The 26,628-nt window shown below is 30.8% G+C and overlaps 3 protein-coding genes across 3 annotated transcripts; 2 read left to right on the top strand and 1 right to left on the bottom strand.

Moving 5' to 3' along the window:
* Positions 1-66: 66 nt before the first annotated feature.
* On the top strand, positions 67-6,315 carry LOC101493386 (uncharacterized). Its single transcript, XM_073364335.1, has 2 exons — positions 67-355; positions 6,058-6,315. The coding sequence occupies exons 1-2, from the start codon at positions 67-69 to the stop codon at positions 6,255-6,257; spliced, it is 489 nt and encodes a 162-aa protein (XP_073220436.1). The 3' UTR covers positions 6,258-6,315.
* A 1,194-nt stretch (positions 6,316-7,509) lies between these two features.
* Positions 7,510-19,261, top strand: LOC101495298 (phosphoinositide phosphatase SAC7). The gene is made up of 21 exons (XM_004512202.4): positions 7,510-7,802; positions 8,234-8,399; positions 8,536-8,619; positions 9,282-9,409; positions 9,499-9,590; positions 10,855-10,912; positions 11,582-11,638; positions 11,736-11,769; positions 11,918-11,998; positions 12,453-12,559; positions 13,611-13,697; positions 13,782-13,859; positions 14,063-14,133; positions 14,243-14,341; positions 14,645-14,744; positions 15,046-15,154; positions 15,296-15,368; positions 15,898-15,991; positions 16,389-16,481; positions 17,079-17,145; positions 18,746-19,261. The coding sequence occupies exons 2-21, from the start codon at positions 8,252-8,254 to the stop codon at positions 18,874-18,876; spliced, it is 1,791 nt and encodes a 596-aa protein (XP_004512259.1). The 5' UTR covers positions 7,510-7,802; positions 8,234-8,251; the 3' UTR covers positions 18,877-19,261.
* A 2,334-nt stretch (positions 19,262-21,595) lies between these two features.
* Positions 21,596-24,413, bottom strand: LOC101495842 (probable serine/threonine-protein kinase PIX13). Its single transcript, XM_004512204.4, has 6 exons — positions 24,192-24,413; positions 23,705-24,057; positions 23,477-23,612; positions 23,236-23,378; positions 22,612-22,735; positions 21,596-22,180 (listed from the first exon to the last, which is right to left on the bottom strand). Exons 1-6 carry the CDS (start codon positions 24,250-24,252, stop codon positions 21,777-21,779), a joined length of 1,221 nt encoding a protein of 406 aa, XP_004512261.1. The 5' UTR covers positions 24,253-24,413; the 3' UTR covers positions 21,596-21,776.
* Between the last annotated feature and the right edge of the window lie 2,215 nt (positions 24,414-26,628).

Below are 26,628 nucleotides of genomic sequence, written 5' to 3' on the forward strand. Positions count from 1 at the left end.
GAATTGAGTGCCGGCGATGATGAGATTGGTAGTGGTGAAGGAAGTGGGGCCGTAGGGGCTACCGCGATGACAGCGGATGGTTCGGGTGTGGTGGTGGGAGTAGGAGGAAGAGGAAGAGTGAGAGAAGGTGGACAACCTTTGAAGAAAAGAAAGAGTAATGATGTGAAAGACCCTCCTCCGGGAAAACCAACTTGTCCTGAATGCAAAAGAGAGTTTTTCACATGGAAGGCTGCATTTGGACACATGCGAAAACACCCTAACCGTGCTCACCGTGGTTTTTTTCCACCTCCTGTTTTTAGTTCCTCTTCTACTGCCACAATCAACCCACCTGCACCTCAACCTATTCAAAATGAGGGTAAAAATAAAACCTAATTTTCAAACATAATTGTTTAATTATCACTATAACAATTCATACTATATAGGAGTTCATAGTTTCTAATAAAATCATTTTTTCTCTTAAGCAAAACAATGAATATTTATTTTTGATAGGCAAAATTAATACATTGGAGATATGAAGAATTATAGTTAAGCAAATAATATGATAATGCATGCATGTGTGTGACTGTTTGTTAGATTTGAATTTTTCTTTTGTTCCACGTTCATTTCTACAGAGTAATGGTGAAAACCGAGAAATGGAGATATATAGTTTTTTTCCACGCTACTTTCTATAATCACCTAACTCTTTTTTTTATTTATCATCGTGTGTATATATATATATATATATAACATACCCGGCTTATAGATATTTTCTTATCTTTTTCATTATTATTTCATTTCAAATTACCTTTATACATATACATATATATCTTCGAATATGTCAAAACATATGGCTTTTCTTTATTTTAACATTTGTCGAACAAAGATAAGCTATATGTTCTCTTTGGTTGTTGCTTAATTTTCTTAACTAACTTATTGGTTTTAATTATATAATTTAACACAAAAAATTCTTCCAAAAGAAAGTTTTTGCATTGAAAAAATATTTTTAGTAGAAAGGAGTCCATAGTTTCGAAAGGAATTTTCTTAAGCAAACAATGATCATTTTATTTGATAGGCAATAAATACATGAAAATTATACTCAAGCACAGTTAAGTTAAGAAAATAATGTGATATATATATATATATATATGAATATTTAAACAAAGAACTCCTCTTTATAAAAAAAATGATGATGGATCATGCATGTATGTGTAAAGTGTTTGATGATTTGAATGTTTCTTTTTGTGTTTCACGTTAAATTCTTGTATAGGTGATGGTGAAAACCGTGCAATGGAAATTGAGGCGGGTCCCTCTGTTGCTGCTGCCGCTGCACCTGAGCCTGATGCTGAAGAGAAGATTGAAGAACGCAAGAATTTAGGATTCGACTTGAACAAGATGCCTCCCAATGAAGAAGATGAAGTGTGATCAAATGTATGACCTAAATGCTGCTACGTTCAGCTTCTTATGTTATTATATTTCGTTTGCTTTTTATTATATTTTGTTGTTGCTTTTGTTGCTTCCATTTTGGGTTTTGGATTTAAGTACTACAGCCAAATTAAAGTTGAATGAAGTTTATTATAATATAAGTTGAAATTTGCTTCAAAGTGTTTCAATAGCAGCTTCTGTATTTATTTATTTTGTCAATGCGACACTACTTTTCGTAGTACAAGTAATTTTATTAATCCACGATACAAGGAGAATCATGCATGCATGCATGCATGCATGCATAACTATATAATTAATTATGATTCATATTTTGTTGAATTAATAATGATTTTAGATGTTAACTATACCTTGTTTCATGCATCATAATTTGGAAGTCTAGTACACCATGTATTGATCAATGGTTTAGACCTCTAATTAGATTTTATGCAATATTAGTAATTTTTCAACAAGATCTCATCCCATTAAAAATATTCAAGTCAGACAAAACATTCACTTAATTGAAAGAAAATTATATGATAAATATAATAATGTGATAAGAAAAAATAGATAGTCTTTATTATTTATCAAGATAATTAACTGAAAAAGTGAAAATTATGAAGAAAAAATAGAGCTTTTTTAATTGATCTCATAATATTTGTATTCCTTTTATGCAAGGATATTGGTTTACTTATGAGTTTTTATTAAATGTTTAGGATACCAAATCATATATAACTTGACACTCTATTAAGGAATATTGATCAAACAAGTAGTTTGGGAAAAATATTATAACCGCAACATTAATCAATGAGAAGAATATTGATCCCCCAAGATAGATTTTGTTTCTTCTAGTTTTCTGGATTTCTATTCAAATTTCTTCGAAGAAGACAACTTCATATATGTTTGAGTTTTGCATTGATTACACAAGAAGAACTGTATGTTGTTTTATTTTTAGTAACCATGCACCAAACATAAAATTTTAAAATGTTGAATTTGGTTGAAGACCACAACATATGCACTTCCATAATGAATTAATGTAGTGTACCTTTAGGTGTTTGATTATCTATAAGAGATTAAGCAGACCAAGCAAGGGTTTAATTTTGTTTGTATTATATATATATGTTTTAGTTATTTTCTTTGTTGGAAAATTTGTAAAGATATAAGCTATACATATTTAGTTACTATCACATAATATTGTTATTATGTGTTAGTAGTAAAAAAACTTTTGATTTCTCTAATATGTATTTATTGTAACATTAGTAAAGATAAGCTTTATTTATTTTGTTTACGAAACTCTAGTTAAAAGTTCCTTCTCTTTTTCGTTCTATATGTTTATGCTATATTGTTAACCATTACCATAATATATATTGAATAAGGGATAACAAATGTATTGCCGAATAGTCTTTTTGTTCTAAGCTTTTTTTGAATTCATCACATGAAATCGCAGAAGTATTTAACTTGGTGTTGTCTTTGTTTTGTTTAGCTAATATATGTTAGATAATATGTTATTGAGAATATAATATTAGGTTTATTTATTTATATTTTTAGTTAGGTTAAAGACAATCTAGGATTTTTTTGTTTTATTATATATTCTCTTTATAATTCTCGAATTCATAAGATTTGGTACTTTGTTGGAATTCTAGTTGTCTTTTATTGTTTTGAGCCTCTTTGATATATTTCATTGATTTTGTAAAGGGGCATCATATTGCATATATTGCATTTGAAGAATATTATTTAATCCCCTTGATATATATAGACATTAATTCGAAAGTTAGAGAGTTGGCATTTGAGTTCTAAGTGACTTGACCTTTGTCATATTTGGACTGATTTGTTTTGTGTGACTTTAGTTTGGTTTGGTTTAATTTCATTCTCTCCTATGCTTTTCTCTTTGGGTACTACTCATTCTTTGGTTTTCTTTTTTGGTTGATTATGATATTATATATATTTTTTGTTTTTCGATTGATAAACTTTTGATGCTTTCTGTTAATGCATCGAAAGTTTACGGAGATATATTAAATAATATGTTATTCTACATTAAATATTAGATAATATATTATTGAATTTTTTTTATAAATATTTTTTGAATAAGAGTATTCTAATATTTTTATATTTTATTGCATATTTTCGTTGTAACTCTTGAATTCATAAGATTTAGTATTCTATTGGAACCAAGTCAACTTTTCTTCTTTCTCTTTTTTGTATTTTTCTATATTGTTAACAATGTGTACCAATTGTTTGTGGATCAACTAAATTATGAAAATTTGTCTCATGATTAATCTTGGTTGTCTAATATTATTACCAGATCATATAGTATTAAGCGACTGCATTAGAGTCTTTGTACTCAGTCTTTTGATACTATTTCTACTTGTATTTTGGCTTTTATTGAAATGGAAATGATATAGATCTTTTGTTGTAAAAAAAGTTCATATATTATTAATACAACTAAATTATATTAGTTTAGTAAAATCATATTATTAAACAGATTTATCTTCCTACATCGCACGAGTGTAAATAAATATAAATACATATTTTGATCGAAAATTCAAACATTATTTTGTCGTGTTGTGAAAATCTAACTTATTTTATTAGATTTAATTTTCATTGGTGAAAGGGTGTTTTTTATATGAGAGCAAAACGATGTAAAAGAATGTGAATGAGACTAGTAAAATATTATATCAACCAGAAAATTGTGTGACTTTTCTATTATCTGAATAATATGTGTGACTATATTGTGGTCTTATAACTACTAAATACATTTAATCCTAACTAATGTATTATATAATTGTATACATGTCCCACATTTTCTTTAAAAAACTACATCACATATTTTTTTAAGGTTTTCTAAATTTATTATTGATTCTAGGAGGGAAAAACTAATAGTGCATTTATATTATTATTTTTGGTTAAATATATTTTTAATCTTTATAAAATTATAATAATTTAATTTTAATTTTTGTAAAATAAAAATATAATTTTATTTTCTACAAAATTATTCATCAAACATTTTTAGTCCATATTGAAACGAAATATTTTTAATTATCCTTCCATTTTTAAAAAATTCAATGATAATTTTAAGCATGTTTGTAACATTATAAAAAAAATCCATAAAATTTATAATTTTTTAAATATAAAAAACTAAAGATAAAAATAACAGAAATATAATAAAAGTAGAAATTGAATTTTAAATTTAACTTTTATGAAGTTCCTCCTTTTTATATTGTTGAAAATATACTTACAAAAATTCATTTAAAAATATATGTTGACTTAATATTAGAGACTAAAACTATATGATAATTTTATAAAAACTAAAATTTGTATTTTTTATTTAACAATAACTAAAATTGAAAAATTAAAATTTTCTAAGAAATAAAAACATATTTAATTCTATTATTTTTTAATAAGTAAATAAGTTTAAAAAAGTCAAGATACACATTTTTTTTATTTTGAAAAATATCTTATGGAATTAAACACCTAAATGAGCTTTATTGATGGAACATGTCTATTTTTCAATATAAATTTAAATTGATAAAATACATTGATACAATATAAATTTAAAATCGTTGCAACAAAAAAATATGAATATGCGAATAAACTAACGACATCTAAGTTAATAGCAAAAAACGACAATTGAGCACAAATTAAACGCGACAAGTTACCTAGACCGACTGAAACACCAAAAAATATCGCACCAGGATGAGAACACCAAAAAATACTGCAATTAGACGACGATAAAATCACATAATTGAAATTAATCTATTATTTCTTTGAATTAATTAATTTCTTGCTAAAAAAAAGTAGTAATATTTAATAAAAGTAATTTTACAATGAAAATTTAATAATAATAATAATAATAATAATAATAATAATAATAATAATAATAATAATAATAATTTGACTTTAATCAATAGAATTTTCTAAAAAAATTATATATTTTACAGTCAAGGGCAAAGTCATAATTTCCTAATTAAATAAATTTAATTTCAATTTGAATGATTTTAATATTTCTCTCATACAAATATAAAATATACATAAATTTAATATTTGATTCTAGAATACATGTAATAGTGTTTAGTCAAAAGAAACGCACATGTAATACTACGACATTTTTCCCATCAAATTTCATGTGACATTATTTGACAAACGGTAACGTTATAAGTAACACTCTCCTTGAGTCAAAAGACACACACAATAGAAAGTTACAATTATTATAATGGAAAACTCTTCCAACAACAGTTCTCCTCAACACAGTCCCTCTGAAGGAGAAACAATGTTGAAAACACCTGAAACAGTTCTAGCTGAATTAAGTGGTGGTGATGATGGTGCTAGTGACAGTGACATTGAAGAAGGAGAAGTTTTCAAAAAGAGAAAGAACACTCAAGTGAAAAACCCTCCATCTGGAAAACCAATTTGTCCTGAATGCAAAAAAGAGTTTTCCACGTGGAAGGCTGCGTTTGGTCACATGCGCAAACACCCCGAACGCACTCATCGCGGTTTTTTTCCTCCTCCCACTTTTAAATCTAATTATTCCTCAACCAACATTGCACCCGAGGGTATGTATGTATCTATATATATCATTAATTAATTAAATCTAATTCATCTACTAGGAGGAACATATATATTAATTTAACGTTATGAATGTGTGTGGTTAATTATTTTCAGGCGATGGTGATAATTTAAGTGAAGGTGTGACATCAATTGTTCGAGAGCTTTTGTTTGATTTGAATAGATCTATTTATGAAACAGAAGCTGGATCCTCTACTAATGCTGCACCTACTGAAAATCAAGAGGGGAAGAAGACAAAGGGTTTCGATTTAAATGAGTTGCCATCCTCAGAAGACGATGAAACACAAGACAATTAAACATATACTAATATGTCATGTTGCAGCTTCATCTTTTTATGTTTCTTTCATGTTTCGTTTGTTGCTTTCGTCTTGTTTATGGATTTTGATTTAGTTTCGTTTCGGTGAACTTTAATTTGTTATCGAATTTTAATATATGTATCCATTAATTAACTTATACCTCCATTGAATTCAAGCATCACAAATTAATTAACTTAAATATTTAAATAAATTCATATTTTCATTCTTTATATGATGAATTTGATGTTGTTGGAGATGAAAATATGAATTTATTTAAATATTTAATAAAATTTGCATTATATTGAAGATACTATCTAGCATAAATTCAAAGATAGATAGATAAGTTGTCCACGTGTGTCAATGTTTTTTTCAACGTTCAACGGTTGTAATTAGTATTGGGATAGGTAGAATTATCATCTTTTTATAACTTAATTTTCTAACTCTTTCATTCATACCATCAAATCAATTTTATATTTTTTCGTGAGTCAACCCTAAAAAATTATTTAAAATTCTAATAATGGTTGACTGACACTTTTATAATTGAGATATTGATTTGATTAATGTCGATTTCACAAATTGAATTTAAATTTTAAAAGACACATTTTTTATTTTATTTTTATGTTTATTTAATTGATATAACCAAGTCATTACCTTTACGGTAAAAACCAGAAGAATAGTTGATTATACTTTCAATCATTGTAACATTTTTCTAAGCATAGATGGGTCAACTATAACATCATCTTACACGACGTCAACATGTCAATTCCCAAGTGGTGTTAGATAACATATGATCTTTTTTTAGATAACATATGGACCAAGTGGCAACATTCAATTGTAAAACCTTTTTTGTAATTTCGCAAATGACGAGGATACACGATTCAATTTCAATAATTTGAAAATGATTATCTATCCAAATTTAAAAGATTTAATTATAAGTTTTAGTTTCATATTTTTATTAATTTGTATCTTATTTTAATAATTATAAAATTATAATAAAATTATCTATAAATTCAAGCAAATTTTCAGATTATATATTTATAATTTAATTAATAATATATAAATTTAGATTTACAAAAAATAAAAATTAAATTAATACATTTAAATTATTCTATATCATAAAATTATATATCATATCATTTAAATTTTATTAAATTTTATATTTTTTAATTAAAAAATCTAAAAAATTACACATTTTAAAATATGAATCAAAATTCTCCATAATAGTAGGCCACGGTCTCACATACCTCTAATCTAGTTCCACTTGTCCTGAAACACACTAGCCCTGGCACCTTTTTAGGGGAACCGGTCAATGATTTAACCCTAAAGCTTCATTTGGAACAGCACGAATTCGAATGAGGGATTTTGACCCATCGAATAGAAGGTTCCAAACACGTCCTTACCTTAAAAGTAAAATGAATAATATATCATGTTTCAGCGTTGTTATTTCGTTTTAGTTGTAGTCCCTCACTTAATGCGCTAAGAGCTTAAATCCAATTCGACTTTGGATCTTAATCCCCATTCTGTTTCTTCGGTCTTGCGAACCAGGTACGTCTTCTTCTCATTCTCTTCTTCATTTTTTTCGATGAGAAACTGCGATAAAATTTCAGTAACCAACTTCACGATTTTAGCGAGAATCTAGTTTTTCTGTTCCGATTCGATTAAATTAGGTTCGATTTGAATTATTTGAACTTTATATTCATGCTTCGGTTGATTCGTGAAATTGTAGAATGCTCAAACGGTAAATTGAGATTTGAATATTTGATAATTAGACGATTGATCGTGAATGTAGTTTAGTTCTTGTTGCGTATTGGAATGAATATGATTTGAATTTAGTATTCTTGCTTTGGTTGATCCGTGAAATTCTAGAAAACTCAAACGGTAAATTGAGATTTGAATCTTTGATTGTTAGATAATTAATCGTGAATGTAGTTCAGTTCTTGCTGTGAATTTGAATGAATATTGTTCGTTGTTTTCAGTGGGTTGGAGTTTCAATAATGATGGAGAGGGCAGATTCTGTGCAAAAGCTGTACACATGCATGCGACTATGGGAATTTCCCGATCAGTATGTGATTGAGCCAACGGATGGCTCTTCTGGTTCTTCATTGGCTGTTAGTCGAGTTGATGGTTCAATGAAACTCATTGGTTAGTTGAGTCAGTTGTTGTGTTTTCGCGCTGTGTTTTTCTGTAATTCATACACGTAGTATCTGTCGATCTTTTACTTTTTAATTTTTTTTTTTAATTTTTAATATTTTGATTCTGTGTTGTTTTGCTTTGACAGATGAGGTTCCAGAATGCACCACTCTCCGAGTTCCTAAGATTTATACAATTTTTGGTGTTGTTGGGATATTGAGGCTTTTGGCTGGTGAGCAATCTTAAGAGACATATGGCCATGTTCTGCTTTAATGAAATTTTATATCAAGTGACTACTGTTTGTTTGTATTTTTGTTTTTATAAAATACTGTATGTTTGTATTGCTCCTTAAGCTTTAATTTCCTGTGTATTGCCAAGGTCAATGTTCATCTTTATCTATATGATTGTGTAACAATGTAGTTGATTAGATTAGGGGATTTATATATTTTGGTTTGGGGGGCGAGGTGATTGAATTGGGGAATTGGGATATTTAACTAATGATAGGTGATATTTGATTTTGGCACATGAATGAAAGCAAAAGTTGAATAAAATATCAAGAATGTTTGGTGCCCTATGGGCAAAGGAAAATGAAGCACTGCTTTTATTTTCTTTCTTTAATTTTCTAAGATGCGGGATAGGATTTAATGATCATGCTAGCTATTTACATTTATAGATTTCTTTTAGTTCATTTATCTTTGTGGCTTAAGAAGCAGGTCCTCACTACCTTGTTTTTTAATTGCTTGTAATAGTGATTTTGATATTGGTATCTGATTTTGCCGATCTTGTTTACATAATTGATTTCCTTTTGAAACATCAGATAATGCATTAATTTTCAAAAGCACAGTTCAATTTGAGGAATCATTTCTATGTTGCTAAATTTTATTATGCCCTTAGGATCATATTTGCTGGTCATAACTGAGCGTGAATGTGCTGGATCTTACTTGGGGCATCCAATTTTTAAAATTTCATCCATGAAGGTTTTTCCATGTGATCATTCACTTAAGAGTACCTCCGCCGAACAGGTATATTTGCTACAGCTCCACTTGTTTCCTATTTAATTCCATGTCCACTACCAATTTGGAACTCATAATTTCTGTACCATATTTGGCAGAAGAAGGCGGAGATGGAATTTTCTGGGCTACTAAATGTTGCTGAGAAAACTTCTGGTCTGTTCTTCTCATATGAAACTAATTTAACTCTGAGGTGAACTTCGTTCAATATTCTTAATAGTCTATCATTTTTATTTGTCATTGTATTATGATATGGTTTTATTTGGATTCTAAAATTCGCTGCCTTATTCACATACATGTATGCATATCCACAGAGAAGAAACTACCCATACATTGTCAATTGGTAGGTGCAACCATGCAACCTGTAAAGCTACAGAAAATGCAGTCCGCACCTCCCTATTTATGTATTGTAGTGTGTAGAACTGTTAGCATGGCATTTAGGCTGACATTACATTGGTTTTTGACATTTTATGTCCAAATTATCAATCATTTTTGAGTACATGTTGAAAAGTATCACAAGTCATTGCATAGGAAGGGTGACTATGAGATACTTTTGAGTACATCTAGCTGTTGGTTCTAATGAGTTATTTTTTTTTTTTATAAAAATATTTGAAGGTGAAGAACTTTTGCAATCTGACTTTTTTAGAGCTGCATGTCATTGTAATTTTAATTAAAAGGCATTTGTTTAGCATGTCATTTAGGTTGACATTGCATCACTTTTTGACATTTTGTGTCCAAATTATCAATCATTTATGTTTGAGACACAAAAGAAGCTTTCATACTACATGTTGAAAAGTATCACAAGTCATTGCATAGGATGGGTGAGTATGAGATACTTTTTGAGTACATGTAGCTGTTGGTTCTAATGAGTTTTTTTAAAAATATTTGAAGGAGAAGAACTTTTGCAATCTTAATTTAAAGGCATTTGTTTAGTGGTAACAGTGACATTAATTCTATGTTAGAAAAGTTAACTTGTGTTTGTTATCCTGAATGAAAATTCAGTGCATGCTCTAGTAGGAAAAAAACATAACTGTAAATGTTGCTTCTAGCAAAAATAGTTATCACATGTAAATAAGAGATTAATTTCTATGTACCGATAGTTTAAAACATTTTTACACATGAATCCAAACAAATCACATTATTATGTCACTTTGTTATGATAGTTCCTAAAATATCTCAACAAATATCTACATGGTAAGATGTGATTTGATGCATTTGTAAAAAAATTTACATGGACAATGGATACAAATTAAATCCGGTAAATAATGCTCTGTGTTGCCTTACCATTCTGAGTCAATTTTTTGCTGTTGCAAAATTTACTAATAATACAAGTATAGATAACCATCTATCTATACAACTCTCTCTCTCTTTCTCTCCCTACCTCCTAGGATATTCTTAGCCCCCCCCCCACCATATAACATATAAATTATTGAGGGTCGAAATAAAATGTTTTGCAGTGCCCAGCGGTTGAATGACCTAGGGGATGAATCTAGATTGCTTCCTCTTTGGAGACAGGTATTTATTGCCTTTTGTTTTTCCACTGTCCTGCTAGTTTAGAGGTTTTTTTATTGTGTTTTACCATGTTAGATTGAGCGAAAGTGAAGGGAAGTATATGAAAGAGAGATGAAATGATAAACCAATGAGACAGAAATCTAAGAGCCTGTGTTGTGTGAAATTGATGAAATGATTCACTTAAACTTTCAGTAACAATTTACAAATCATACTTGAGGTGCTAGCTCAGTGGTAAGAGTTTAGCCTTGTAACCTCAAGGTACCGAGTTCAAATCCCCTTGGGGACAGTACTAAATTGGCCATTAGTGCCACTTTGATTAATAAAATTTCACCCCTTCTCCAATTTTTTTTTAAAAAGTAACAATTTACAAATATATAGAGGTTGAGTTGAGAAGTTCAAGGTAACTAAATCATAACTACCATAACAGAATATGTTGATTCAGCATTGTACTTTGTTACTACAATTATTAACCACCTATTGCAATAGCATAAACACATACAAAGGGTGCTGATGCCTTGGTAGAGAAAAAAACTCCTAGTTTTTTCTCGATACTATTCCTGAGTTGCACTCCTCATGCCTAAGCAGTCAGTGTCCACTTTGAATAGATTCCTTCTGCAGTTTTTGGTTTTTCCCCATCTTATTCTGCTTATGCTACCAAATGCTTGATTACAGGCAGAGCCTCGATTTCTATGGAACAATTATATGTTAGAAGTGCTCATAGATAACAAGGTAAGTTTACGGTAGCCTTTTTTTTTTTACTTATTCAATTTCTTCATGACTTCCACATTTTTAAACTAACTAAAGTTTGTGATCCTGTGCTCGCTAGCTTGACCCATACTTGCTCCCTATAGTCCAAGGCAGTATCCTTAACTGATTTTCTCAGTGTTATATGATATCATTTTACGGTTGCTTTATAACATGCATATTGTTGGGGTTCATATAAGTTTTTGTGCTATTGCTGTGTGAGCACATAACCATTTTTCAATGTTTTCCTTAACAAGTTATCAGGTTTTCATTACTTTCAAGCAGCCATTGGGAAAGATATTATTGACATCACTTTGATTGCTAGGAGATGCACAAGAAGGAATGGTATTTAAAGCTTTAGGATGAACTTTTATCTATTTCTGTCCACCAAAAAAAAAATTCTTTCCAACTTGGCTGTGTATTTATAGATATCATGTGTTCCTTACCATTCAAAGGATCAATATCTTGTAGGCCATGAAATTAATGTGGTGGTGATATTGAAAAGCGATAATTGAAGGTTGCGAGAATGTTCACACTATCTTGTAGTTGTCTGTTTGGAGCATATACAGATCTAAGTTAGACCTTAAGAAAAATATATCAAAAGATGTATTGTTTCCTTTGTTTTCATGTTAGGGTTTTAATTTGTCACATTTGAGGTTTAAAATTACTTGTAGAATCTGTAATTTAAAGTGTTTTTGAATGAGAGAACATGAGGTTGTAATTTGTGACTACTTAAAGAAAGCAATCGTTTTATTGATTGGTTGGCTGATAGTACAAGTGCTATTTTATTTTTTGAAAGGAACTCGGATGTGGAGAAGAGGAGCTGATCCTGATGGATATGTTGCCAATTTTGTGGAAACAGAACAAATTATGCAGTTCAATGGGTATATAGCTTCATTTGTTCAGGTATTACTTTCTATGACCGGGAACCAATTATTATTATAAGAATTAAAATGATGGGCTTGCCATGCAAGATATGGATGTTCTTAATTCAAAGCAGTTGTCCTAATCATCCTAATGAAATGTCATTATTTTGAAATATGATCAACATTATCTTGTGCATTGATAAGCAACTTATAAAATTAATGAACATTTGATATCTAACTAGATTATTTTTCTTGAAAGATGGAAAACTGATTTAGTTTGTTTTTTGTCTAATATATTTAAAAATTCTTAATTGTCTATCCAAATTTGCATATAGTATTTGTCCACCATCCAATTAACGGTGTTGAACTTTCTAGAAGCCTGATTTTGCCTGCCAAAAATGAAGAAATAATAATGTAGAAATTTTGTAAATGAGGCGTTGGTTAGCTTTCAATTGTAAACACGTATCTTTAGGCTCTTTTTGGTGATAGTGTAATTATAAGCTAGAAGAGAGAGACTATATGGGAAGTGAAAAACAAGCACACTTCCATCGTAGTAGACATGGAAGTAATATGAAAATTATTTTCCATTTTCATCTTATTATTAACAAATTATCCAAAAATACAGTGCGTGTTTACCTTATACTGCTAGGCAAAAGTATTCTCACATGCAACGTTGGCAGCTTTAAGGTTAATACAAAAATAGGATCGCCTTAAACTATTTTAAGTATTTTTTAACTTCTGAAATATGGACTCTGATAAGAATGGTACCCATTAGGATTTAGGGCATATTCTTTATTGGAAATGCTGGGCTGGACACTTATTTGATTGAAGTAGTACTAATAGTGATAGTTGAATATAAAATAGTTTTGCAGGTTTTTTGTGGAGATCACTACAACTCTCTTATATTATTATAATAAAAATGGGCAATTCTTGCTATATACAATTCTAAAATAAAGCCAGACAAGGGGGCTAGGATGCTGACATTCAGTTTTTTTGGATGAATGTTTACTGTATTTTTACCAAAATAGCATCAATCAAGCTTTTATTTCTTTTTGTATCACTTGGGGGTCATCATTGTTGAGATTTTGCAGATTCGTGGTTCGATTCCACTGCTCTGGCAGCAAATTGTTGACTTAACATATAAACCGAAGTTCGAGTTATTGAAACTTGAGGAAGCTGTAAGTGTTTGTTGATTGTTGTGTTTCTGTGGTTTTTACATGTTTTATGTGTATTTCACTTCCATTTCATTGCTTGAGATGCAGCCACGAGTCCTCGAGAGGCATATATTAGATTTAAGAAAAAAATATGGTGCAGTGTTGGCTGTTGATCTTGTTAACAAGGTGAGTATACACTTTTGTTCTTAACAAACTGAGAATGCTTGTATGTTGGTTGGATATTTTACCTAATAATATTAGTCTAAGTTATTGCATAGTCAATTTTGTAAACAACTGTAAAGAATGCTTGCACCCTAAGATGTGCATGGTATTGTTATGTATCAGCATACATCTATTTTGAGTGTTCTTTCCCCTTTGTATTTTATCAGGAAGGAGGAGAAGGGCGGCTATGTGAAAAATTTGGCAGCACAATGCAGCATGTGGCTAGTGATGATGTAAGGTAGATGTCTCTTTCAATTAGCTTTTAGATTGATATGCATGGATTCTTTTTGTTTTTGTTTTTGTTTTTGTTTTTGGGGTTACTCACGTGTACATATTTATTTGTGTAGATATGTGCACTTTGATTTTCATCATGTCTGTGGTCACGTTCATTTCGAACGTCTATCAATCCTTTATGACCAAATATCAGATTTTCTTGAGAGAAACGGGTATGGAATTTTTTATTGTTAAGATATTTGATATATACTTTCTTGATAATTAATTAATAATTTGATTCACATTGACATTGATTGGTGTCATCGAAGCAGGGAGCTATTTATGAAGATTTGTTAACAAATTCTAATTATTTATATTATTATGTTATGTTGCTTAATTGGACCTATCTGCTTTTAGTATTCTGGACAATTTCCAAGCATGATGTCACATAACATTTTGCACTCAAATCTTACTGCTTTTTTTTATAAAAAAAAACATAAAATGACCTGAGTTGCTATTTTGTTATGGAATTGTAGATATCTTCTGTTGAATGAAAAGGGAGAGAAAATGAAGGAACAACTTGGAGTTGTTAGGACCAACTGTATTGATTGTCTAGACCGTACAAATGTAACTCAGGTTGGTTAGTTTCTATTATGGAAACTGTTCTTGCCTTCTGAAATGAATGGAAAATATTTCTTCTCTGTCCCTCTATTAGGAACACTCAATTCTTTTGTTTTTATCTGTTCTGGACTATTTGCATGGGAAAGAAAAAAGAACTCCATAGTATATAGTATACAATGTACGTATGTATATGTGTGAGTTTACAAGTACATATCCACAGCTGTACACACCATAATTATTGTCACTTAGCCACGTGTGTGTTCCACTATTTGTTTGTGGCATCTTTTTCCAGTTTACTAATTTAAATTATGTGTAGAGCATGATAGGCCGAAATATGTTAGAATACCAGCTTAGAAGGCTTGGTGTCTTTGGGGCCGAAGAAACCATTAGTTCTCATCCAAATCTTGATGAAAGGTTTAAGATCTGTAAGTGTATTATTACTTTCCAGATTATGTGATTTGAAATATAGATATATATGCTGTATTATGTGGTTAGTTACTTTCAAATTTTGTTGTTTTGTTGCTCTTGAAACCTTTGATTGAATTTGTATCTGATTCTGTGATCAGTGTGGGCTAATCATGGGGATGATATAAGCATTCAATATTCAGGAACTCCTGCTCTGAAAGGAGACTTTGTCAGGTGCTTATTTGCTTGCCAGTCTTTTCAAGTTTTTTCATGTTCCTCGCATAATAAGATCATGAAATTATGTATCCATTAAGGTTTTTCTGTGTTAAATTTACATTAGCATGGAATGATTTTAAACCATCATTGCATCTCTTGTATCATATGCCGACTCTAATTGTATGTATTTTCCAGTGTGTGAATTGTGAAATTTTTTTTTATAACTCTAACTGAATGTCTTTTCCAGTGAGTGAATTGTGAAACTTTTGTGATTAGTCTGTTGCTTTTCTCAATTGCATGCTTTAATCACATCAATGATTTAAAAAAAAAAAAAAATTCATCAATTATGATATTCAGTTCGAATGGTAGAAAAGCATTATTATAATGTACTATTTATGCAATTCTTTTATATGTTGAGGTTGAGTAAATTCTGCGACAATTTGATAGATCCCCGTGTCTAAAGTTTCTATGATGTTGCTGTTATGAATTATTATGATTTGAAATTTAACCCAAGTCTTCCCTAATTGATTTTTTTGGTGAGATTCAGGTTTGGGCACCGCACCATTCAAGGGATACTAAATGATGGTTGGAATGCTCTCGAAAGATATTATTTGAATAATTTTTGTGATGGAACAAAGCAGGTTTGTAGAACTTATGTAACATAATTTGTGTGGATTACTCTAGTTATGGTCTAGAGTTCCTTAGGTGTCTACTAGTTGGCCATAACTTACTATCATCTAGGTTTTGTTCTGTGTATATTTGATTTCTCCCTTCTGCATCCTAATTCAAAGTGTTGGGCTGTGCTGCCCTACATAGTAATTATGCTGCAGAAGATGCTGAATTTTTTGAATTTTCATGTACATATTTTAGTGCTGGTTACTCTTGTTTCTTAAGATACCCTGTCTTAATCGATCCTGAGTTAAATTACTTTTAAGCTTTGCCCGGATCTGTTACCTTTTTTAAATTTGTTAATTTAGAACTTAATAGTTTATATGTAATTGATTTATGTTGTTCATATTTTTCTGTTATTATGTGAAGGATGCAATTGATCTCCTGCAAGGACATTATATTGTTTCTGTCGGCCGAGATACAGCTGCCTCTTCTCAGAAAGGAGGCCTTGAAGCTATAGCTGTGAGTACAATATAGACAGATTTTTTATTGAAGTTTGTGGCCTCGATTTTGTGTTTAAGATCAATTCTTAGAAAGCTCACAATTTATAAACACATTTTAAATATATGATGTATGGCTAATTTCATAGTTGCATACTGATTATAAAATGAATGAATTGAACTCTATTTTTTCTGGACACTGCCTATATCTCACAAGGAAAATAATAATTAAATGAAAACTTCTTTTTTTCTCGTTATTTTATTGTGTTTTGTGAGACATGTATTCCTTTCAAGGTTTACAGAAAGTTGGTCCCAACCCTACTGAAAAGTGGTGGGGTGCAATGGGCCACAATGATGACATACCACATGAAGCCGAGTGGTTTCATGCTCTATTTAAACTGAAATAAAAAACTGCCTTTAATATTTAAATGAGCAACCAGATTACAAGGAAATGTTAAAATGACTATATTGCTGGATATTGCATTACAGCATTACCCCTCAGACTGGAAGGCCTAATATGATTTTCATTTTGCCTTCTTTACTTTGCTGATATGCAGCTCATTGATTGAATGCTTCAAGAAAGTCATGCATTTAGTGACATTTTTGTTTATCTTTGCAGTCATTTCCTTTGGCTTTGGGTCTGGTTTTGACTGGATTTCTTTTTGCGACCATGTCGTTGAGACAAGGTGAGTTTACTTTATTTAGTTAAAGGCTTAAACTAAGAATTAATTTGTCACTCATGAGTGCACACATACATGCATGGATGTTTCTCGATGTTGTTCAATAAAAATATATAATCAACCTGCTACTTTAAGGCCGTGTTGTCTCAAATTCAATCTGACTTCAGAATGAGTTGGGGAAATATCTTTGGACTGAGATGGTATAGAGGTGGGCGAAGTGAATCAGGGGAAATGGAAAATGGGGACCAGGGGAACTGGGGAAGTTTATGGCATGTTTACTTTGAGAAATTGTTTTTCATTTTTATTTCTTGTTTTTACAAGCACTGAAAACAAATTGCTTTCAACGATTCCCGAACAAACTTTTGAAAATAGAAAGCAAAGTGCAAACAAGATGAAATTTTAATTTTTAAAACTGAACAAAAAATGTTTTTTCATACCAATCAGATCCTAAGAGGGATAGAGAATAAGGGGCAGAGAAGAGAGGTATAGGAGAGGCAACCACTTGATAAATGTTGAGAACTGAGGTCCCCGAGACACCTACAATAGGATAATTAATTTATGTCTTTCAGTTAATACGGCAAGAAAGGAAAGCCCACATCCACTCCCTTTGCCCTGTTTTAATTAGACACATGACACCAAAATCCAATGAATCACATATATTGTTATAGCCTTTTCCATTTTATTGTCCTTCCCTGCATGATAAAACGTACTGCTTTCTCCTTGATTCTTAATCTGCTCATCAATTATACTTTAATGTTTCACATCATTTATGAGCAAGGGATACTTGCCAAAGATACTGTTTAGGTAGACATGACTTACCAAGTAGTGTGTACATTGGAGAAAATAGAAATCTACAACTGTTTGGGATTTTTCAAGAATTCAGACCCAATATGAGTTCTATCAAACAAATCAGATGTTCGTATTGGTTTGATGTAGAAACTCAATACAAGCCATTTTTACCCAATAATGTCCCAAGAACAATATGCCACGATCCTACTAGAACTGCACCCATCCCAAAACACTATCAATTAAATATTTCTTTCCCTCCCTTTACATTTATCGTGTTGTTATATTTGAAATGGCAAACCACGGGGCAATGTAGTTCAGTCTTCCCATCCTCATGTTCTGCCAATAAAATTGGGTCATTTATTCTTGCTTCCTATTTTATCAGTCCTTCCTATCTTACTTGGTACTCCAAGCCAAAAATTATCTGGAAGAGAGACTTTAGACTTCTTGATTACTTCACAGCAAAATTTGTCTCAGTTTAGGTATCAGTGATGGGATATTTTGTAGCCTACTCCTGCCAAATTTGCTTGCCCTGGGTTTCTAGATATTTAAATTTTAAAGCATTTGTGATGTGAAAGTTTACGATAATTTCTGCACTTACCTATTTGCAAGCAAGCATTCAAGCTCACAGTAAACAATATTGCATATTAAGTTGCTACGATGTAAAATTGTCTGTGGTCTTGGTTAATTAGATAATTATGTAGACTTTGCTGACCTAAGGTTAGAACAATGACTCTGTATAAAGTGATAGATTAATCAACTATACATCGAATATGGTTTGAAATCTATGGCCTTATAGTGTTTTTTTTCCTTTCTACAGTTCGATATGATTTTCGACACTTCTTCTTTTCGCTAATGTGGGCAAGCATTAGTGTCGGTTTAGCAGCATTTGTGAGGGCCAACGGCCGGGTTTTCTGCAACAGACCCCGCCTTCACAATCCCCCGCGTTAACTTCTACACAATTCTATTTGAGCAATTAAAATTTTGTGAAGTATCCAGCTTCTGCAAAAGGAATTACCATCATGGGATTAGTTCTACATTTAAATCACTTCAATGAATTAAGGCCCTGTCTTGCTGCTTATCATATTTATTATTTCTTACCAATCTGTAGTCATTGTAGCTTCCATAAATTATTCATACAATAGTCCAATGACGTCCTACTCAAGTGATTGCTTCTTGATTGGTGTTTCTTACTTTGCTTCATCCCCTCATGTATATTTGAGTTTTTATCTGTGCCATCGTTATTCAAGATGGAAACATTAAAGGTTCATCCGATTATGTTGTATGCTTATAAGCAAATTCACATCATGCAATAATTTTACATTTCCTTAGTCAATGTTGGCAGTGGATTTTATGCGACTCTACCTTTTTTTTGTTTAGTTATATATAATTTATCGAAATGCATAGGAGGGGGATTGATAAAATCATGTGCTAAAGTTGCGTACTTCCTGGTCATTATATTATAGGCTATGTAAACTTGACGGTCTTTAAGACTTCTCGAGGGTAATGACAAAAAAAAAGACTTCTTGAGGGGCGCAAGGAAAGAAAAAAAGCTATAACATCACGGGGGATTGCATTTTCGTGGTGATATAACTCAAAAAATTCAAATTTCTTTTTGGATAACATTTTTTGGATATAATTCAATTTCTCTGATTTAGGGTTAAACTTCTCTAAAGTTGAAACACGTGAACCAGTTTGATTTAGAGGTCCTATTCAAACCTCATTTATAACAGCCCACCATTTTTTATTAGCAAGAGTCGATTAAAAAATGTCAAATTCTATAACTTTTAATTAAAAAATCAAAATTGACCCATTTTAAGATGAGTCTAATTAAAATTGAGTTGAGTATTTAGTTCGAATGCCAAACACGATCCCACAATAGATTCACATCTATTGACTTCTCTATAGCAGTAGATCACGGTCTCACAGACATCTAGTCTACTTCTACGTGTACTTAAAAGCACTAGTCCCACTGTTTTAGTGGAGTCGGTCCATGATTTGGCCCTAAAGCTTTATTTGGAACAACACAAATTCGAACTAGGGATTTTGGCCCATCGAATCGAAGCTTCCAAACACGGCCTTACTTTAAAAGTAAAATGAACAATATTCGAAACTTCTAAATAGTCCCTTACCTTACAAGTAAAATGAACAATATATTATGCTACAACGTTATTATTTCTTTGTAGTAGTAGGCCACAATGTCACAAACCTCTAATCTACTTCTACATGTAATGAAACACATTAGTCCCACCGTTTAGCGGAATCGGTACATGATTTGGCCCTAAAACTTCATTTGGAACTACACAAAATCGAACTAGGAATTTTGGCCCATCAAATCAAAACTTCCAAACACGCCTTTACCTTAAAAGTAAAATGAACAATATTCGAAGCTTCCAAATAGTCCATTCCCTTACAAGTAAAATGAACAATATATCAAGCTACAACATTATTTTCTCTTGTAGTAGTAGGCCACAGTCTCGCATACCTCTAATCTACTTCTAGTATTGTATTGAAGCAAACTAGTCCCACCGTTTTAACAGAACCGATCCATAATTTGGCCTTCAAGCTTCATTTGGAACAACACGAATTTGAACCTAAGCATTTTGACCCTTCGAATTGAAGCTTTCAAACACGCTTTTACTTAAAAGTAAAATGAAGAACATTCTAAGCTTCCAAATAGTCTCTTATCTTACCATTAAAATGAACAATATATCATGCTAGAGCATATTATTATTCCCGTGTAGTTGCAGTCCCTCACTTAACGCGCTAAGAGCTTAAATCCAATTCGAAGTTGGATCTTAATCTTCATTCTGTTTCTTTGTCTTGCGAACCAGGTACGTCTTCTTCTCATTCTCTTTTTCATTTTCTTCAATGAGAAAGTGCGAGAAAATTCCAGTAACCAACTTCAGCTAACGATTTTAGCGAGAAACTAGTTTTCTGTTCCGATTTGATTAAATTAGGCTGGATTTGAATTATTTGAACTTAGTATTAATGCTTCGGTTGATTCGTGAAATTGTAGAATGCTCAAACGGTAAATTGAGATTTGAATATTTGATAATTAGATGATTGATCGTGAATGTAGTTTAGTTCTTGTTGCGTATTGGAATGAATATGATTTGAATTTAGTATTCTTGCTTTGGTTGATCCGTGAAATTTTAGAAAGCTCAAACGGTAAATTGAGATTTGAATCTTTGATTGTTGGATAATTAATCGTGAATGTAGTTCAGTTCTTGCTGTGAATTTGAATGAATATTGTTCGTTGTTTTCAGTGGGTTGGAGTTTCAATAATGATGGAGAGGGTCCAGAATGCACCACTCTCCGAGTTCCTAAGATTTATACAATTTTTGGTGTTGTTGGGATATTGAGGCTTTTGGCTGGTGAGCAGTCTTAAGAGACATATGCCCACAACATGACACAAACAAGAGAGAAACTTCTGCATATTAGGCAAATGCCTAAAAAGTTAAAGAAGAACGAAAAAAAAAAACAGTTGAAAGCGTGAGACAAGAAAGAGTGATTGATTGGAAGTAAGAAAGAGAGTCCTAGAAAGCCACACATTCCTTTCCTTCCCAGAAAGTAATATTGTCACAAAGTTTATGTCAAATAACTCACATACATGCAATTAGAAACTAAACATTGGTCTTACTCTATCCTTCCAATATATGGTCAAGAATTAAACGAGTTAAGATAACTCTTTCAGGAAGTAACATTATTCACAACAAATAATTTTTTTTTTCACTTTAAAAAAATGTGATAAACTCAAACAATGAAAAAAATTCAAAAAATTTCGACTTCCAACTAACAAAATAACTTTAAAAATCAAACTAGTGACTAATCAAAGCCTATTCATTGAATCAAATGCTCACCCTAAATGGACAAATTGGCTTTTGTAAATTGTACATAGCTGCAGACTTAGTACGATGATTCTTCGATATTTTCCTTTTATCCTTTATAGCTTTTATGCTTTTCAATGTCTCAAAAACTTCTTTCATAGAAGGACGTTTTTTAGGGTCAGATTCAAGGCATTTAAGAATAAGCTTTGCTGTTTCAAATGCTGCTTTTGGTGAATATTGGCCCTCTAATCTGTAATCAACAATGTTACTTTTCAATTTTCTTTTATCAGAGAGTGAAGGCTTAATCCATTCAACTAGATTCTGTTGCCCTGTTGGTCTCTTTGTATCAAGTGCATGCAACCCTGTTAGCATTTCAAGAAGCACTACACCAAAGCCATAAACATCACTCTTCACATACAAATGTCCTGTTGATTAATATGACACAATCCACAGCCATGTCAGAATCAGAAATAATAATTAGGGTCTGTTTGGATCCACTTATTTGAATTTATCTACTGACATAAATACTTGTGAGACTGTTTGAGAGAACTTATAAAAACAACTTATGACATGTTCGTAAGCTGTTTTCATCTTATTTCCATGAGTTTTACAGGATAGTTTATGGAAATGGTTTGTAGTTTATATGAAAATAGTTTGACTTTATTTCAACTTTAGTTATAAAAATAGCTTATACATAAGCACTTATATGATAAATACTTATGCTATAAGTACTTAATTAAGTTGCTTATCCAAACAATGCCTTAAGTTGTTACTCATGTTCAATTATATCATCATTCTCAACTTAAAGTATATATCTTTACAAAGCATCAATAAATATAGATATAGATATAATCACCTGTTGCAATGTATTCTGGGGCAGCATAACCATATGTGCCCATGATCCTAGTAGTCACATGTGAATCTCCCTCAGATGGCCCAAGTTTAGCCAACCCAAAATCTGAAATCTTTGCATTGTAATTCTGTAGAACACAAATAAATTGACTGTCAATTGATCCGTGGATGAGAAGAAAATAAAGAGACAGAGAAAAATGAATTAATATGGAAAGATGATGATGTTGATTGTTATGTGAGGTTTATGTATGTTGAACATTGTGTTTGTGTAAATAAAATAACCCATAAGAAAATTACAAACTTATATTTCTATAATTTTGCATTTGTCAGCTGACACACTAGTATTAAGAGTTTTGTTAACAAAAACAAATAGTGTCCAAATTCATATACTTGCCAAATATCCCAACATCTAATAAGGTAAAAAAGTAGTTTAATATATAATATGCAAGACCAATATAAAAGAGGAAAATTACTCTACGAAGCACCGACACAAACACCAGACATAATCAGACATAACACAAGCACGTTGATAATGATCATAATTTGAAAAATGAAAGACATTGAATGCAACTACTTGTGTTGGTATTGTGTTAGGGTCGGGGTATCGACACGGGCGAAAATAACTGACCCCATCAAGAAGTATATTGGAAGCCTTGAAATCTCTGTATATGACTTGCTTCTCTGAGGAGTGCAAGAAAGCTAAGCCTCTAGCTGCATCAATAGCTATTTTGAGTCGTGTGTTCCAAGAAAGTGGTTCTATGTCAGTATTTCCTATAACAAGAAACAAAAACAAAATTGAGGTTAAACTCAATCAATGACCAATAATTTTTCTCTTATTCAATTTATATTGTCTTAAAGCTCATACTTACTTCTAAAGAGATGGGTCTCCAAGTTTCCCCTTGGCATGAACTCGTACACAAGAAGAAATTTATTATTGTCCTTACAGTAACCAAGTAGCTTCACCAAATTGGGGTGAGAAATCCTTCCTAAAAAGTTGATTTCTGACTGCATTTTCACATGAACAAAACAAGAAATTATAAAGTTAGTAGCTGAATTAGAATTTCTAGCCTTATGAGCAAAATGCAAAATTAACTGACCTGCCATTCTTCAACACCTTGAACACTATCAGGTTTCAATTTCTTAATTGCCACCATCATTCCAGAACCAGCTTTAACAGGGGCGAGTGTCTCAGCATTCAACCAACCTTTGTACACTTTACCAAAACCACCTTCACCAAGCAATGCATCAGATTTAAAACTCTTTGTAGCAGCTTTCAAATCTCCATAACTAAACACCTTTAAGTTTGGTGTTTGCATAAACTTCCCACTTATTACTATGCTTCCTTCTCCTCCATTACCAACACTTTCACTTCCTATCTCAAAAACTTTACTATTACTACATGATGCTGATGATGATACGTTTTTAGTATTGCAATTATTAATCGTTGAACCTGCAAAGAAATAGCATGCACGTTTCAATTTCTAGAGCTGGAATATTATATTAACTCAAGTTAAATTTTGAGTTTTGATCTAAAAAAGTGCATGTATAAAAACGAAGTCTTTATAGTGTAGCTATACGACTTACCTGAAGTGTGAGGAAAATTGAGGGAAGAGGGAGATTGTTGGTGAGAGAAGCAGAGACCCATGTTAATGTTAGTTAACTAAAGATAGAGAAAAATGGAACAGAAGAGAGAGAGAGAGAGAGAGAGAGAGAGAGAGAGAGAGGATAACATGTGTCAGTGTTTTTGTTGTTTCAAGTTGATGATATTTATGTTCATATGATTGCCGTGTTGGCCTCGCGTTTTTGCTGAAGTGACCCACACAACAATCACTTAGAGAGCAAAAACAAATTATTATTATCAGAACCATTTTGTCGTTTTTAGCCATCATCAACGACACTACGTTCATAGTATGTCAATTATATGCCTCCAAAATATTGGAAACATGCTAGCAACATGTAGGCGGGGCCAGAAAAAAGTTCCTATTAATAAATATATATTAAAAAAGTTCTTTTATGTAATATATTACATAAAATTTAATTATAAAGTTATATATTAAGTAATATTAATTTCAATGCTTAGATACTGCAAAATACTTTTGTATATTACATTGATATGCAAAAAAAATAAATTTTATCACTGATGATTATGTATCTTATGGTGCAAAATATTAACACAAATACAAGATTGACATGTTTACATTAATAATAAATATAAAATTAAAATAATTAAATATAATTATATGTATAGATATCAAGTATTAGTCACATCTTCAATGTAAAGACCGATATTATATAGATAATATGTAAAATGATATTAGTGAATATAATTTGTGGGAAATAATAATATTAATATAAGTATATAATAGCAAAAGTATATATTAAAATTGGGGTGAAGGGATGGATCGGGGCCCACCTTTGCCACCCCCATAGATACGTCTTTGACTAGCATATCTTATTTATTTATTATGAGAGATGATATTTTTCTCTAAAAATGAGAAGTGTATCATTATTGTCTTAATCTAGTCTCATGAAAAATGATATATTGTTTCTAGTAAATTCATGATAACATACATACATTGATTGATATTGATGTAATATGTATTGTGAAATTATTAATTATGTCGATTGTTGAAGAATTTTTTAAAAAATTTAATTTGAAAATTGCACCATAATTTTTTAATATGATTTTTGACATGTAGAAATTTTTGGAATAGTTTAATTTCAAATTAAATATACTAATAATGATAGAGTATAGAAAATTCTTAGAATGACTTAGTTTCAACTATATTATATATTATTTATGATTGTTGATTGAAACATCTTAAAAAAAATCTCACATCGTCAATATTCTAAAAAGAAGAGGAAGACCAATATTATATACATGTATATTCTTTTTATTTTTAATAACCTTAAATTTCATGAATAAGCTAAGATATAATAAAAACTACATCACTTGTAAAAGTTACGAGTGCATCATTTGATTCATGTTCTATAAATCTTTTCAAAATATGAAGCATTGATGATTTAGAGTCTGAATAAGAGATAAATAAAAATTAATAAAAAAAATTTCTAATCAAAATTTAAACTCTAATTCTCCTAAATAATTTTTCATTAACTAAAATTCATTCAACCAATTACTTAATCAACTTATTATTATCTAATTAATCAAATCAAATATTGAGCTTTTTTTTGTTTATAAACTCACACTTAAAAGGGCTTCTTAAATTAATTCATAAATTATTACTAATAAATTAAAAGTTTGTATAGTATGGTCGCCGCAAAATACTTTTATAGGAAACAACAACTTTTCACGCGCATCTCATTTTCCCTTTATAATAATAGAGTGCAATTTCTCACTCGCAATTATAATAGCGCAGAAATTTCGCCACCGTCCAATTAGGGTCAACGACGGCGCGTCGAGTTTTCCTACACTTCCGTCAAAAAATCACTTTTCCCAAAAAATGACCCATTACCGAAAAGAAGTTCCTCGTCAAGAGTTGGATATAGTGAGGACGTCTTTCATGAATTTGTTCCTCCTTGTTTGTTCACTTTCTTGAGTTTCTTTCATTCATCAACATGAATCACTCTTTTTGCAATTCATGGTTAACTTTTATAATAAATAACAAAAATAACTTTACGTTTCAATTATTACTTTGAAATATTTTTCAGCTTTTGCAATCCGAGAATGATGAGTTTTGATCTATAAGGGTCATATTGTTGTTGCCTTTATTTTCAACCCTTAAAAGTAGCTCTTGTTAGTTTGGCAATCGATCCAAAGGAAGGGAGTTGGCTTTGAGAGGTATCATTTTCGAATAAAGTCGTTACTAAAATTTATTTTAAAATATAGAAAATATCGAGAAACTCTTAAAAACAAAATTAAAATAAAATATGGTTTTTAAAACTAAATTTTGAGTTCGAAAGTTGATTATACATAGAGAAATAAAATGTATTAGCACCCTACATCCGTTAATATACGGTTATCTATAATTAATTGTAAAAAATTAATATTAACTTAAATATA

This window comes from Cicer arietinum, chromosome 8 (genome assembly GCF_000331145.2).
Source record: "Cicer arietinum cultivar CDC Frontier isolate Library 1 chromosome 8, Cicar.CDCFrontier_v2.0, whole genome shotgun sequence".
NCBI lineage: Eukaryota > Viridiplantae > Streptophyta > Magnoliopsida > Fabales > Fabaceae > Cicer > Cicer arietinum.